The 16906-nt window shown below is 39.6% G+C and overlaps 1 protein-coding gene across 2 annotated transcripts; it reads left to right on the top strand.

Moving 5' to 3' along the window:
- Positions 1-20: 20 nt before the first annotated feature.
- ddx46 (DEAD (Asp-Glu-Ala-Asp) box polypeptide 46) lies at positions 21-14879 on the top strand. 2 transcript variants are annotated; one of them, XM_015349548.2, is made up of 23 exons: positions 21-158; positions 2054-2239; positions 2610-2732; positions 2955-3036; positions 3171-3339; positions 3503-3657; positions 3934-4047; positions 4925-5090; positions 5202-5322; positions 5621-5796; positions 6067-6188; positions 6687-6765; positions 8199-8281; positions 9044-9208; positions 9604-9766; positions 10098-10291; positions 10522-10659; positions 10956-11105; positions 11409-11639; positions 11972-12190; positions 12499-12643; positions 12856-12929; positions 14029-14879. In XM_015349548.2, exons 1-23 carry the CDS (start codon positions 142-144, stop codon positions 14074-14076), a joined length of 3120 nt encoding a protein of 1039 aa, XP_015205034.1. In that variant the 5' UTR covers positions 21-141; the 3' UTR covers positions 14077-14879. The 2 variants fall into 2 exon arrangements, with proteins under 2 accessions (XP_015205034.1, XP_015205033.1); XM_015349547.2 differs by having other exon boundaries at positions 2955-3045.
- Positions 14880-16906: the final 2027 nt, after the last annotated feature.

Genomic DNA, 16906 nt, shown 5'->3' with positions numbered 1-16906 from the left:
GAACATTACGGAAGTACGATCTTGAATGTTGGCCATTTATTGGTTCGCAGAGAAGTTTGGGATTTACCACGAAAGCGCTGAAGAAGAGTGAGTTCAAAATTGAACAATACCTACTGATTTCCTTAGAAAAACAACGAGAAGATGGGTAGAGAGTCGAGGTATGTGTGCATTGTTCGTCTTTATTATTACCATCTGAATATTTTTACATCGAAAAGTTTAGTCACTGCAGATTCGTACGCCTTTTTATAAAGATCGCCTTAGGCCGCACATGGGAAGAAAATATGTAGCGCTTCAAAATTAAACCTGCTTTCCCTCCATCAAAGTGTTCGCGGCGTTATTAAATCAAATTATTTTATATATTCTAAAACGTTATATTGTAGATATCTGAGGTAACGTTTCAGGCTGCTAGAGAATGTGGTAGCTGAGAATTTGCTAATCGGATTAGAGTTGTGCTAATGAATACGTACAATATTTATGAGGTTATTGCTTGAACTTCAAACCGAACGATACAATTAGAGTGAAAGCCCCAGCACAACATTCTAAAATCAAAATCACGGTTCTCCTTTATATTGTATTGTTTTCGTAGTCCAAAGGTAGATGAGCTTTGTTGTCATGTTATCTTTGTAAGTAGACATTCAGCTAGATCTGAATTTAACCGCTGAGCATTTAATTTAATTGCTTGCATTTATTTAGCTCTTTTCTGGACACTCCACTCAAAGCGCTTTACAGGGAATGAGAATTTATATTAAATCAACCCAAAGACAGAAAAATAAATGGTGTTGGAATTTTACTTCATTGTGCATACGTGCACGTATCTGTGGAAACTTGAAGTTATTGTAGTGGAAGGAATACGAGATAAATGGTGACTTGCCACTTTCTTCAGCTAGACACTGTGAATGCATTAAAAATTACGTTTTGGCTATTAAGATTGTACAATTATTTTTATTAGAAACCGTAACATTTGTTATCTTTTTAATGCCTCTGGGTATACAGTGCATTAGTTAGATTTCTTTTGGTTTCAGCTTTGGTCACCAAACTACAACAGATATTGTCACTCTTGGTGGGAGCAATCACACTTATTCCTGTTCTTAAGGAGTTGTACCTGAAAGGGTCAAGATATTTTATTTTATTAGCTTTGATCAGCGTAGAGTATGCGGGGTACTTGATTTAGGTGTTCAAAATCATGAAAAGGTGTTGATTATATCAAATTCATTCATGATCCTGGAACAATGTAAGAAATTAAGTTCTTTTTTTAAAATTGAAAATTCATATGATATTTCCTTATTGCTTGCTATGCTGCAATGATTTATGCCTCCTCTTGGCCAGGCCATCATTGAGATTGAGAAATTCTCAGCTGGGTGTTTGGTTATATAAAGGTTTAATAATAATACTGTCTGGCTTGATGGTGCAGTGGTCAGCATTACTGCCTCATAGTGCTGTGACCCTGGGTTCAATTCTGGACTTGGGCTGCTATCTGTGTGGAGTTTAAGTGTTCTACCTGTATTTGTGTGGGTTTCCTCCAATAGTCCACAAACATAACTGGTAGATAGGGGCTTCTGGGAAATTCAACCCTGGTCTGAGTGTGTGCCTTGTGATGGACTGGCGTCCAATTCAGGGTGTATCCTGCCTTGTGCCCGTTGCTTGCTGGGATACCCTTTGGCTCCCCTGCAACCCTGATTTGGAAGAAGTGCTTAGGAAAGAGAATGATGGATTTTATATATATATATTATATTATATATGTATTAATATAAAGATATAATACTTCAGGTGGGGAGCTGCGTCAGCATGCGTAGGCTGCAAAGGAACAAGTAATAGATTTATTCCATGCTGAAAAAAAGAAGAAAGAGAACACAATGGTTCAGCCATGGAGCCTTCTTCACCTGAAGAAGGCTCCACGGCCAAACCATTGTGTTCTTTCTTCTTTTTTTCAGCATGGAATAAAACTATTACTTGTTCCTTAGATATAATACTGCCACCTGGAGATAGTTATGAGGGGAACCGAGGGGGATGTGATGAAGCGGGTCAGTCAATGCGTGTGAAACGTCTTTCCCAGGCACTACCGCAAGCACTCGGCTTCGAGGGGGCGGTCCGGCAGCCGCTCCAGGAGCCGGTCTCCGGAGAAGAGGTCGAAGCGAGAGGAAAGGGCTCGCTCCCGCAGCCGGGACCGGGAACGCAGGCGAGAGCGCTCCCGCAGCCGTGATCGGCGCCGCTCCCGATCCCGGGACAGGAAGCGTCCGAGGTGGGTGACTGCACTGGGACAAGCAGGGCCTTCAAGCCACGGTCTCCCTGTCTGAAATGCCAAAACATTTCCGAGCTCTCAAAGGCTTAGGTTTATTATTCTCTGTAGTCGGTGACACAATATTCTTAAGACTCTTATGATACTGTTAAATTATGATTCTTTCAGTCCTTCTTTCACCTTTCTTTTGAATTTGGAGTGCGAGTTAGTAAGCTGTAAGAAGCTTGTCCTAAAATGATGTTAGTGAATGACAAGACAGTTCCAGTCTGTAGAGAGAAAAGTATCGTTTTGGGCGGCTCTGACGTGTCCCCCCCTCTTTCGGGGGGCAGCGAGGCTCTCTGACAGTCGCGCTCTCCTTCTCTGTGTGTTGCAGGCGCTCCAGGAGTCGGGAAAGGCGGCGATCCCGCAGCCGAGACAGGAGGAGGTCTTGTAGCAGGACACGGGGCCGGAGGTCACGTTCCTCAAGCCCCAGCAAGAGCAGGAAGACTGACGAAGGGTAGGACTCGAGGATCAGATTGTTCTTTTTCAAACCAGCGCCTATTATGAAAAATGGCATAGGTCTTTTTAAATAAAGTTTCATTCAAAAACCATAAATATCGGAAAGAATGCAGTAAAGGTACTGCACACTAAGCACACGTTAAGAAAATAGGACGTCTTCCAGTTATTTCTAGCTTCAGTACCAAGCCCAGCATTGAAAGACTGTCTGTTTTTCTTGCAGGTCAAAGAGTAAGGAGAAGTCTGATAGCACAGAGCCGTCTGTGGAGAAAAAGAAAATAAAAGAAGAAAAAGAGGAAGAAAAGGTAGAAGACGTAAGTTAGGTGTTAGTTGTTTAAGTCTTATTTCTCTTTTAATCTTGTTAAAGCACTGTGCTTATTTTGTGATGTACAGCTTTGTTTGGAATCAAATGCCTGACACTTCTTTTCTCTCTCCACAGCAAGACTTTGACCAGAACAAACTGGAAGAAGAAATGAGGAAAAGGAAGGAAAGAGTGGAAAAGTGGAGGGAAGAGCAGAGGAAGAAAGCGATGGAAAACATTGGAGAACTGAAGAAGGAGCTGGAGGAGATGAAACAAGGAAAGAAGTGGAGTCTGGAGGATGATGACGGTGAGTAATTTGCAGATGGAGTCTCAGGTTTTAAAATTACAAACTGCAGGCTATTTACAGCAATTGTAATTCACCCTTAACCCTAAACTTAAATCTAGCCTTAAACCTAACCCCTAACTCTGTTGCTAGCTCCAGCCCAATCTGATTTGTATTCCTCTTGCAGATGATGATGAGGAGGCTGCAGCAGCTGCTGAGCCTGAGGAAGAGGCCATGGAGGAGGTTGATGAGGAGCAGGATCCTCTGGATGCCTACATGGAGGAGGTGAAGGAGGAAGTGAAGAAGTTCAACATGGGCAGTGTCAAAGGAGGAAACGACAAGGTAGGGGCCGGACTGGGCCTGCGTGTTAAAGTTTGTCTAGCTCTCAGCCAGCTGGGTACCTCTCTTTCTCTGTTCCTCTCTTTCTTTCTACTTCAGAAGCTCCCAGCGATGCTCTAGATGACTAATGTAATGTGAATTTAAATCCTCTGAGTTGTCTGTACGACTCTTTGAACATTCCTCATCCCTGTGTTTGGCGGACAGCCTTGAGTGTTGTAGTCAATGGCAGTTGTGTTTTTCTTCCTTTATACCAACTTGTTTTTCCCTTCATTTCAACAGAAAGGAGGAACGACTGTAACCAAAGTTGTTACTGTAGTCACAACAAAGAAAGCCTCTTCTGATGCCAACAAGAAGAAAGGGGAATTAATGGAGAATGACCAGGATGCTATGGAGGTAAGGTACTGTGAGTGATGACCACGAAGGTCTGAATATTTTGTTCTTGTTTAATGAGGATTTTCTTTTTATTATACAGTACTTGTGTCCTGATGATTAAATTACCCATGCCTGAGGAATGTTTAAGGCATGAGAAAATTAAATGAATCATTTTCATTATGAGGGCAGTACAGTGGTGCAATGGTTAGCATTGCTGCCTCGCATTGGTGGAGCCCTGCGTTCAATTCCTAACCTGGGCTGCTATCTGCCTGGAGTTTGTATGTTTCTCCCCGTGTTCACCTGGGTTTCCTCCCACAGTCCGAAAACATACTGGCAGGTTAATTGGCTTCTGGAAAAATAGACCATAGGTGTCGGTGTGTGTGTCTGAGTGCGCCCTACAGCGCACAGGGTGTACCATGCCTTGTGCCTGTTGCTTTGGCTTTCCCACAAAGAAACAGTTAATAAGATTAGCCCTATACAATTTCTTGCATTAGGAATTTGTCTATTCGCATAGTCCAGCTTGCTCTCCATGAGATACACAGACAGGGAGAGAAGCATGGAGTCAGAACGCAGGGTCAGCCATTGTACAGCGCCCTTGGAGCAGCTGGGGTTAAGGGCCTTGCTCAGGGGCCCAATAGAGTAGGACTCCTCTGCCGGCCATGAGATTTGAACTGGCAACCTTCCGGCCACAGGCGCAGATCCTTAGCCACAGTGCCACCGCTTTGCATGGATAAATGGATTTTCATGATGATCTGTGTGCGACTAGGTTAAAGTGTAGAAACTTAAACAGAAAAGTGTGACACATTACTGTTGTCTTACACGCATTTTTATCAGCGTTCTGCTTTGTATTGCATGGAAATTCTAGAATAATAACATGTATATAACATTTAATTCTCAGTATTCATCAGAGGAGGAAGAGGTGGATCTTCAGACAGCACTGACTGGCTATCAGACCAAGCAGCGGAAGCTCCTGGAGCCAGTGGACCATCAGAAGATTGAGTATGAGCCCTACCGCAAAAACTTCTATGTGGAGGTACCAGAACTGGCTAAAATGTCACAAGAAGGTAAATCATGGATAGCTGTCCTAAAGTAAGAGATAGAGATAAGAGCATACCTTAATGAAAAAGTATTTGTATATATTATTCTCAATTTGATAATTTGTGATCTTTTTCCAGAGGTGAATGTGTATAGGCTGGAGCTGGAAGGAATCACTGTGAAGGGGAAAGGCTGTCCCAAACCCATCAAGACTTGGGTGCAGTGTGGCATTTCAATGAAGATTTTAAGTGCACTAAAGAAGTAAGTAATCTGACCTGCGTAAGTATTTGGAATGTTTCAAACGCCACCCTCGAGAAGAAAATGTTATTCAGCAGCAAAAGTTCTTCTGAATATTGAATGGCTTATTTTGGGGAAGGGGGGCATTTAAAAAGATTCCTGGGGATCACAGTAATGATAGTATCACATCACTCTCCTCCTTAATTGTTTTTTCCAGGCTTTCAACAAAAAAAAACATACTAGGATATGGAATAAACTGCCACTGGCCGTGTCTCGTTTCTGTGGAATGTGCATGTAACTGTGTTCTCCTTCCTTTCTCGAGGCATAACTATGAAAAGCCTACACCAATTCAGACCCAGGCCATTCCTGCCATCATGTCCGGGCGGGATCTGATTGGCATCGCCAAGACCGGCAGCGGTAAGACCATCGCCTTTCTGTTGCCGATGTACCGGCACATCCTGGATCAGAGACCCCTGGAAGAAGCGGAAGGTCCAATAGGTGAGGATGTGCATTCATTTCCAATACTTGGCAGGACCTCTAGCTCTGTCTTGAATACTGTAATCTCAGACGTTTTATGAAGACATGTAATGTTGGAAACAATAGAGGATTTCCTAATGTCTGTTTATGAATAAGTAGTGAAATTAACATCACACAGATGATAGACGCTAATATCTTGCCAATTCTGTTGAAACTGTGAAGGTTATTATTTTAATAATGCCTGTTCTTAATCGTAAATCTTTCGGGTGTTGTCTGTCATTCATTTCCCAGCCGTTATCATGACTCCTACCAGAGAACTGGCCCTTCAGATCACAAAGGAGTGCAAGAAGTTTTCCAAGCCTCTGGGTCTAAGGGTAGTCTGTGTGTATGGAGGAACTGGAATAAGTGAGCAGGTAAAAGATTTTACCTTAAATCATTTAACTTCAAAACCAGTACTTGCTTTAATTTGAATACCCTGTGTATAAACATTGTTTAGCCTGTTAAAAGAGTAATCTTAATTATCTTTAAGAAAATGAACGAAAAATTGTTTCCCCTGTATTAAGGTATAAAAATCTTGAAATTGTTTTTCTACCAAAATAATAAATTAAACATAATTCATTCTCGGTATTAGTCATTTAAAGTACATTTTATCTAGGTTATAGAATTTCAACAGTGTATTAGTCTGATGTCTAGATTAAATGCTGAGCATGCAATATTATTATAATAGTTATCACATTTCCTCTCATATGTTCGCTGTGTGTGTATAGTTGATAATTCTGATCAGCAATAGATGCTGGAGAATTATTTCTTTTTAGGCTTATATTGCTGCAAGGAACAAGAAAGCGCGTTCTAATATTGCAGGAGTATTTGTGTATGTGAGTCTGTGATCATTACTTTTTCTCTGATGACAGATTGCTGAGCTTAAGAGAGGAGCAGAAATCATTGTCTGCACCCCAGGAAGAATGATTGACATGTTAGGTGCCAACAGTGGTGAGTAATGTCCCCTCTATACCTTTATGTATACACTGTGATGCAACAATGCCATGACTCTGTTCTTTTTACTGTAGCTGCAGTATCTATGTAATTGCTATCATAAATGTCATTTTTTCAGTAGGTTCTGTTATCTGCGCATGATGTTTAAACACCATACTTCTTGAATGATGCAGTATCCCCTTTGTAAAAACTGATCACTTTGCTAATGGCAGAGATGAAAGGGCTCTTGGCTAGTCTTACCAAGGACCAACAAGAATTACTTTTACTAGCTAAGGATGATAGAGATAGAGCAAAACTACTGCTGGATAACTAACTGCAGTCAAAGTGTAGTCTGTAATATGTGCTGTAACATGATGGAATAGCAGGGTTTACCTGGGAATAACCAAGATGACGACAAATTTGTTTTGCTTATGAAGCTACTGTGCCTTAAGCAATTATGCTTATACATGACAAACAATAAAACCAGTTTTCTTTGAAAATGATTTCAATTGATAGATACTGCAGCTTTATGAAAAAATATATCTTATGCTGTGCATGCATTGTTACTGTATGTGAATATATATATATATTGGTGAGAGTGAGTTAAGTACAATACTTCTTACTAAACTGTTGACATTATTTGACTGCCTTGGGAAACATGTCCTCAAGATATTTGAAGTGTTCCTCAAGACTAAACCAGCAAAAGGTAGGTGGAGAGACAGCTGCATTGCCTCATGTTCATGGCTTTGCCTGGAGAAGTAAGTTATCTTTAATTTAGTATTTTTCTCGTATTGCTTCATAATATTGTAGTTGGAATATTTGCACAGGAATTGTTTTTTTTTCACATTTTTAATAACCTGTATAGCCACACACAAAGTACTCCAGTAAATGACAGATTAACTTGTTGTAAGTTTTCCTGTAACATTTCTTTCACTGAGCTCTGAGTCTAGCCCTGATTTTTTTTTTCTGGTTGAGGATGAAGCTGGGAATTTCCCAGAGCTCACGGGCCCAGGGGTTAAAGAAGGTTAAAGAGCCGTGTAAATAACATTAGCTAAAAAGACTGAAAATCCAGTGTCCCCTTGCTTTATGTGTAGCTGTTAGTAAAGAGAGTCTTTTCTTCCACACATGCGGGGTAATCTCTAATATGTTCTTTTGTAGGTGAATGCTGTCAGATTATGCCTGATGTGGCTCCGTCTCAGTCTTTATTGTATGATGTGGCTGTTTTCTGACTTTTACAGGTTCTTCGTGCCCCTGAGCTGGTACGCAAGAAAAGAAAATCAATTTGGGCACTAAAGTTCCAGTTGTGTAAAAATTATACATATCCTGAGGCTGTAATTGCTTTGTATAGATTTTCCACGTAGAAGTGTACTGTTCATGTTCGGATGTTTTATAGAGCTGGATTTGAAGTGATTGATTATTTTCATCCATTTCTTCATTTTGGATTTCTATAGGTAGAGTCACAAACCTCCGGAGAGTAACGTACGTTGTTGTTGATGAAGCAGACAGAATGTTTGATATGGGTTTTGAGCCACAGGTAAGTTACTTCATTTTCCTATTGTTTGATTTCTTTGCACTGTAAAACAATTTGAACAAGCACTGGTAAAAGACATGGTTGGACTATTCAATATTTTTTTCAGTTCTCTTAAGCACAGTTAAGATTGAATTAGATAAGTTGAACGTTATAACCATAGGGCATCAACACTGCTCTGTTCCCTTGAGAATTTCAAAATGGCTTTTGGTAATTTCTTCACAATCAGCAATTGCCTTGTAATTAAGAACGAGCTTACTATTGTCACATGGGTTGCTTCTTGTCAAGACCGTAAACAATGTTATGCTTTAAGAATATAAGACGCTTACAAATGCAAGTCAGTTGGTCAGTGTCGACATTTCCTTAAAACAAGGAGGTGTGTAGATCCTGTTGGAGGAAGTGTTTCCCTTTTCATTCATATGATACATACCTTCTAGGAATTTTGAATAGCTGCATCAAGTTTCCCTGTAATCTGCTCTGTTCGATACCAATGAGCTGCCTTTAGCCTGTCTTTCGCAATCCCTTTCAACCTGGTATTATTCCAGTTGCCATTTTTTGAACTCTTTATAGAGCAGGAATAATTTAGTGTGGTAACCAGAATTGTAGACTTGGAGTCCACCTAAGCTATGAAGTCTCTTGTGTACGTTGCTTCCTCTAGTTCATTACCTACCTTCTGATATTTATGGAGTACATTTTTGTTACCTTGCTGGATTGCTTCTTTTCTTGTCTGCATAATATTATCTGGCTGCTATTTAATGGCTCTTCTAGGTGATGCGTATAGTGGACAACATCAGGCCTGACCGTCAGACTGTCATGTTCTCTGCCACCTTCCCCAGAGCGATGGAGGCCTTGGCCCGCAGGATCCTGTCAAAGCCTGTTGAAGTACAAGTGGGAGGCAGGAGCGTTGTGTGCTCTGATGTTGAGCAACATGTGGTAAGCCCCTGTGTTCTTAATGGAATTTGGTTGCAGACAGCCAGAGCTTGACAGTTAATCTGAGTGCTTTTACTGTGAAAAGGAAGTTGGTTTGCTTCCATTAATGGCAGGGTAGCAGAAAGGGTTTTAGCATTGTTTGTTGCCTTAAAGATTTGCTCAAATGGCTTACATGGGTTTAGAATCCATTTTATTTTCCTGGTGACTGCTACCCTGAAAGGACTCATAAAGAAATGATGTCTTCAGCCGGTGTCTGAAGAAATAGTGTGCTTCGAGGAAATTAATGGCCACTCATGGTACTGTAGTCACAGTGTGCCCTAATTTGATCTGATTCCTTCTCCACCTATTTATTTGAATGTTTTAATTTTTCACAAACTAATTCATCCGTCTGTGTTCAGATTGTTATAGAAGAAGAGAACAAGTTTCTGAAGCTTCTTGAAATTCTGGGACATTACCAGGAAAAGGGCTCAGTCATAATTTTTGTGGACAAACAAGAACATGCAGATGGGCTGTTGAAAGATCTCATGAAGGCCTCCTACCCCTGCATGTCCCTCCATGGAGGTAATGGATTAAAAGTCAGCAGCTTTTATCTGTTAATGAAGGCACTCTATTACATATTAATAACGTTTCAGGCATTTTATCAACTTTCTTTAATCTTTAACAGGATCAGTATTAATATATTCTACAGTCTCCACGAATATAGTACTGCTTTAGAAATTTCACATTGTTTATAGAACTAAACCATTTCCATCATATACATTTGGCTCAAAATAGTTTTTGAGAGCTTGTAAGAAACATAGTGATATACTTGGTATAAAAATGTGTGACTGTTACTGAAGTTGTAAATAGTTACCTATGTACAGAAGCACTAATTATGACCTTTCTTGTCTAGGCATTGACCAGTATGACAGAGACAGCATTATTAATGATTTCAAGAATGGGGCATGCAGGCTGCTTGTAGCAACATCAGTAGCTGCCAGAGGACTCGATGTCAAGCATCTGATTTTGGTGGTCAATTATAACTGCCCCAACCACTATGAGGATTATGTACACAGAGCTGGAAGAACTGGGAGAGCTGGGAATAAAGTAAGTGTGGATTTTTTGGTCTTGGGGATGCATTGTAACACATCAGTAATCAGTTAAAGTGCTCTTTGAAGTTTGTTGTACATTCATAAGTGAATGACCTCTTTCTTTTTCAGCAGAAATTCTCTATTAGTTAAAGAGGTTTAAAGAACTATTGTGCATCTTCAGATTTACTCCCTTCAATTTGTCATTTGCAAATGTTTACTTATTGAGTTGCTCTTGTTTAATTCCAGGGATTTGCCTACACTTTTATCACTGAGGACCAGGTTCGATATGCAGGTGATATTATAAAGGCTCTTGAGCTCTCAGGAACTACTGTACCACCAGAACTGGAACAGCTGTGGGCCAGCTTCAAAGAACAACAAAAAGCTGTAAGAATTACAATTTTTCAACACTTTAGCAGGTTTTGCATATCATAAACAAGCACAAACTAACCACTTCATATTGTTCGCAACTGAACTTCTGCTCTTTATTTAATAATGGAATACAGTGCAGATTTGTGCAGGTTAGTGCCCCACTAAAAGTGGCATTACGTCAGATTCTCTAGCTTTACAGGCTGATCAAGAACAGACCTGTTAAAACCGTTCCCCAAAAAATAATAAAAGATTAATACCTCAAATTGATCCTTTTTTTTTAAGTCAGTCTGTTTTGCACTTCAATTTTCCAGGAGGGCAAAAGCATCAAAAAGAGCAGCGGGTTCTCTGGGAAGGGTTTCAAGTTTGACGAGACTGAGCACGCGCTGGCCAACGAGAGGAAAAAGCTGCAGAAAGCTGCTCTGGGCCTGCAGGACTCTGATGACGAGGACACTGCTCTGGATGTGAGTAAATCATGCAGCTGTCTATGAAAGGGTTTCTAAATGTTACAGCATTGGCTGAGGCATACCACATTGCAGATCTTAGTCCTGTGTAATATTTCAAAAAATGTTACCATCAATACAATTGTGTTTGACTTGTTACCTTTCTTAAAATTGTTAAAAACTTATCGAATTCCTCAAATAATCTTAAGAGTCCCCTTTTAACATCCAAGGCTGAGGTCTTTTAACTTCTGTGTTAAAAAGTGTAACCTGTTACTGTCTTGGAAGTGAGAAAAGACCCAGTGTGTTCGATTGTTTTCCTTACAGATTGATGAACAGATCGAGAGCATGTTCAATTCCAAGAAGCGGGTGAAGGACCTGTCGGCGCCTGGTGGAGGGGGTGGGGGCGGAGGAGGAGGGTCTTCAGGTGGTGCCAATGCTCCAGGAGGACTGGCCAGTCCTGCAGTGCCCTCTGCTGGTAACATTGAGAAACTGGAGATTGCTAAGCGTCTGGCTCTCAAGATCAATGCACAGAAGAACCTTGGAGCAGAAGCACAAGTTAGTTGTTTTTTTCATGTATTTGGGTTTTAATGTTTTTTGGGTGTTGGGCAATATGAGACTGGTGAAATTTGTTTTTTTGTCTCTTGCATTTTCCTGATGTGCATTTTTGAAAATTTTCTATATCATTGTAGCTAATATTTGGTGTTTTTTGCTTGGCAGCACCTGGTGATTTAGATTCATGACTGTAAATGGAATAATATAAGTCATAGACAACCTATTCGTGCATATTAAGAGTATTCACCATCAGGTGGAGTAGTGTAGATGAGACTAGTCAGACTAGTGAAATAAAAAGTGAAGAAAGTATCTAATCTGTAAACATTTAATGACAGGATGTGATGCAGCAAGCCACCAACGCAATTCTGAGAGGAGGCACTATGGTGGCTCCATCTGTCTCTGCGAAGACCATAGCAGAGCAGCTGGCTGAGAAGATCAATGCCAAGCTCAACTACATTCCAGTGGAGAAACAAGAGGAGGAGAAGCAAGATACTGCGCAGTCTGAAACAATCAAGAGATATGAAGAGGAGCTGGAGATAAATGACTTCCCACAGGCAAGTATTTATTGCTACCTTTCTGTTCTCCAGTTGTTGATTCCACTGAAGCGCTTTAGCTAAGCCTTAGCTAGCCAATACGTTCATGTTGTCATTTTAATCATGTGTAGTGTAAGTTGTGTTTTCCAAGTGTATATCGCCAAAGGACAAAGCTGACACCACGTTTGGTGAGTCGCTTCTGCTTTGTTCTGTTGTGACAGGAGAATTCCTTTGAATTGAGATCAGGCTGCTGTGATCATCATTTCCATGGTTAGGCTGGGAGGGCAGTAGGATGGAGGGTTTCAATGTGTTTTCTGGTGTCTCTGTAGACTGCCAGGTGGAAGGTTACCTCCAAGGAGGCTCTCCAGAGGATCAGTGAGTACTCTGAAGCTGCCATCACCATCAGAGGAACCTACTTCCCTCCAGGCAAGGAACCCAAAGAGGGAGAACGCAAAATCTACTTGGCCATTGAGAGTAAGTCAATCATAAAGGTTGGTTTGAGATTCAACAATCTTGGTAAGAAAAGAATTAGCGGCAAAATCACATCTCTAACTTTAAGGGTAGGAATGTGTGTCTAAATATGATCTAAATGGTGTTTTTAGGGATGCTTTTTATTCATTGGCATATATACACCATTTCAAATGGGCAGAATCCATCTTTATATTTGTTTTTCTTTTCTTTATTAGGTGCAAATGAGTTGGCAGTACAGAAAGCAAAAGCTGAAATCACCAGACTTATTAAGGAAGAGCTCATCAGACTAGTAAGTACTTTTTTTCTTTGTTCATTGATTTTTTTGTAAAATGATTTCAGTTATGCTAGAACACCACTGAATAGTGACAGTGAACAGTTGTACTTTTAGTTATACATGTGTGCAATACTAATTTTCCACTTCTGTGCAAGAAAGGTTGCCAAAAATGTTCTAGGAATGTAGATTACAATACCCACATTTTTCAGGTCATGCATTCAAACCTGGCCAGGAAATCCGTAACCAAGATCATTGCTTTCCTTCACATAACTATATACATTAGAAATGTCACTTGTTTTGCATATTGCACATATATATGGAGTTGATATGTGAAGATCATGCTGATAAGCGCTGTTGGGTAAAAGCTAAGCACTGTAAACAACAGAGCAGTTGATGATGAGTAAGTCAAAGTGTGATGGCCTTGGACAGGACTGTCAAGTTGCTGTAGAACTTTGCATGGTGCTTCATTGATCATGTCTTGAGACCTCGTTTGGTACCTTTGCTCCGGGCTCATCCTGATAAGGCAACATTTCAACAGGACAGTGCACATCCTCATGTTGCTTATGTCACAATGGTCTTGTAAGAATGTGATAGTCATACCATCAGGGCCCCACTCACCAGACATGAGCCCTGTTGAACATTTGCGGGAGGAGCCTGGATGACGTTTGGGGATTTATAACTCAAAGATCAGGCATTTCCACAAGATGGCATCTGCAAGCTTTGTTGCATAACATGAGTAACAGATGTATAGTTTGTAATTCTTCCAATAGTGGCCATACATGCTGCTAGGCTGTGATTTTCAAATGTTAATGAACTAAATGAATTCACTTAATATGTCTGTTCACTAATATGTTATTGCACCTGCTATGAAAAATATGATTTTTTGGATTAATTTGTTGCTGTTTTAATAGGTTTCTGTTGAAGCTCAATGTATTTGAACACTGAATGGGAAGCTTTAAAAATGCAGCTTGAGACTGTTCTTTAGAAAATGCTTGTCTAAATTCTTTAAACAAACTGGTTCATGATTTTAGAAGCACTCCCTTTCTATAATGTTCTTGACATTGTATTGATTTTTTTTTACTTAATGTTTAAACTTTTTACTTTTTGTTTTTAGCAAAACTCCTACCAGCCAACCAGCAAGGGAAGATACAAGGTTTTGTAGAAGAGTGAGACTCCAACTGGAAGACATCAGCAGCAAACTGTGCCATTTTGTCTTCAAGTGGATTCACTTGCAGTGTCTTTTTTAGATGTTTATCATTTCATCAGATAGTTAATTATTTCAGTGGGAGTCTCCTTGTGTCAAGCAGGCCTTTTCTGATAATTATTATAGGTTTTATTTACTTTGGGTTTTATAGATTGTCACTTAAGTCTTGTTACCTGATGAACATTTTCTCATGAAAAGTGGAAGTTTTTTTTTTTTGCCTTCTAAAGGGGTCTAAAAGGTCTTTCTGAAGAATAATCATCTTGTAACATTGCTTACTTAGTGAACATTCTTCAAACATTAGGGTTTACAATGGATTAATTGCAGTATCATTTTTCTGTATCCTGTTAAAAAATCGATCCCAAAAGATCAATCTGTTAAAGCAGATGATGAAATTATGGTCAATTCTTGCCCCTTTTTTAGCCTGTATACTGAGGTTTGTATTTAGTGTCCTCAGAAATGTATATTCACATTGGCTCTTATTCTTACCCGGTATGGTTTTCAATTTGTATAGAATTTTATCTGAGGTGATCCAGGTTTCCTTTTGAGCATCACCTTTGTCTCATACCCTAGACAAAATCTAGGCAGCTGAGCTTATTGTTTTAGTGCAGTGCTGTAAAGATTTTTTAATATGCAAATATTTTTTTTTTCATTTTTGAAGGAAATCTGTTGACTGTAGAAAATTAGTTCAAGACCATATTACAGATCCAATTAATTTGGTATGTTTTTTTCATTTGTTTTCCACAATAAAACTGTCAGAAGTTCTCGTTCTCGTTTTTTCATTATCTAAAACTGTTAAAGGTGTGATTGATTTATTTTCATTTTTATTTGACTTATTAAAATTGATTGAGGTCCTAATCTCCCCTGGGTACCATCCATCTTAAGCAGTGTGCTGCCTTTGTTGTCCATTTGCATAGATAACTCTGGGAGATCCATTAAGTGTTTATCTTTAAACAATACTTTAAACATTAATGAAAATATACCACGTGTGTTTAATAAATTCAAGATATGTATCTCTTTTCTTCCTTTAGAGCTTTACATATAGGAGGGTGTCCTACTGAAGTCTATCAATCCACCATCTGAGTGATGTGTGGCAACTATTATGTTCTTGTATCTTGTAGCAGATAAAGTAGAGAAAATATTTTAACGGGTGAATTAAGGGGACCTTTGTAGATAATCGAGTGTGCAAACCCACTATGGTTAGCAGTGCTATTTTCAATAAATGGGGTGTTTCATGACCAGGTGGTATCTCGGTTTAATGTTTCTTCTGAAGGATAGTAGCATCTACTACACAGTGTGCCAGAGAAAAGTGTGCCACCTACTGGTCAACTATCTGCATTTACAGAAGCAGCCTGCTGTTCAAAGTATTGACTAGGCTTGCTTTGCTTCTGAGATCTGATGAGATCAGGCTATAAGGTGGAAACACTTTTAGAATTTAAACTGTAATTCCTTTATTCAATATACTGTATAAATGTCCTGTGACACTAGCTTGGTGTGTGATTTTGTTGGTTCAGTAAATCTAAATGAAGTATCGCTGGATTATAATTCACATGTTGTTTCAAAACTCTATCCTTAGTGCTGTGTGTTACAAAGTAGTTATTCTCTGGAGAAAGACATTGGAAACAAAAATTATCCTGAAACTTGGTTCACACCTCCCCCCTCTCTCAATGACAGACTTGCTTTCGTGTAATCTTCTCTATTCACATGCAGGTTTTGACTTCACACCTCTCTCCACTTCGCGCCACCTGAGTGCCCACTCTGCCTCTCCCCTGCTCCTGCCTCCTCCACTCTCCCTGCTTTTGTTCTCCTAACTATTTAATCTTTGCCATCTGCCCTGTCTTTCTCACACTTGAAGAAGGCTCCACAGCCGAGTCTTTCTTCTCTTTTCAGCATGGAATAAACCTTTTACTTGTTCCTTTGCAGCCTATGTATGCTGACGCAGCTACCCACTTCAACGTTGTCATTCTCTGCCTAATCTAATTTAATTTTCTGAAATTGGGGTGTACAAATGTTTGAATAAAACTTGTACCTACTGTAGATATAAAATTAATTTCTGCCTATAAATACTTAATCTCTGCCCAAATATTCAACCTTTTCGGTGTAAACAATCAATGGAATTCAAGGCCCATGACTGTCAGTTTCTTTTCACACATCAAAGCACTCATGGACAGGGGCATGGAGATATTTTTCTAGAACTGACATCAACCAACTAACCAAACAAGTTTGTACTAACTTGTTTTAACAATCGAGAGATTTTCTGTAAGAAGTCCATTGCACCAGTACATGTACCAGTTACATATGGCAATAAAGTTCAAGTTCAACGTTAGAATATAAACCAAGTTGAAGTTTCATCTTCTAGATTTGTAGGATGATGCTCCCTCGAAACCTTGCATTTTTAAAATTCATTTTACAATAGTTGAAAGATTAGTCAGGCGCGGTAAAATTAATTTCCACTTAATCCTTCTGCTAAATATTGTTCCTAGACAGTTAATAAGGATGTAGCCTATTGCGGTTTTCTTACTCTAAATATTGTAATATCATCAAATGGGAAATGTAATAGAGGCAGGGAAACCGAAACTGAAAAGGGAACAACAATGACTTTTGTATAAAAGCTCTTAGCAGAGCAACCGAGTTGTCGGTCACTTCGTCCACTTCTTGGATGATCTTATTCTTATACAGTGCGGTATATTCATGACGTAACCAAGGACGTACTCGAAAGGGAAAAAGGGAACCTTTGAATATTTAAAGTTAGAAACCCACCATTCGGTTTCTTTTTATTTCATATTAACAG

This window comes from Lepisosteus oculatus, chromosome 11 (assembly GCF_040954835.1).
Source record: "Lepisosteus oculatus isolate fLepOcu1 chromosome 11, fLepOcu1.hap2, whole genome shotgun sequence".
Lineage (NCBI taxonomy): Eukaryota > Metazoa > Chordata > Actinopteri > Semionotiformes > Lepisosteidae > Lepisosteus > Lepisosteus oculatus.
The sequence above is the reverse complement of the archived record's forward strand: the minus strand, read 5'-3'. Positions and strand labels throughout refer to the sequence as shown.

Coding starts and splice junctions, on each gene's coding strand:
- ddx46 (XM_015349547.2), top strand. Junction 5,797..6,066: donor AGAAGCGGAAGGTCCAATAG/GTGAGGATGTGC, acceptor TTCATTTCCCAG/CCGTTATCATGACTCCTACC. Junction 12,644..12,855: donor AATCTACTTGGCCATTGAGA/GTAAGTCAATCA, acceptor TTTCTTTATTAG/GTGCAAATGAGTTGGCAGTA.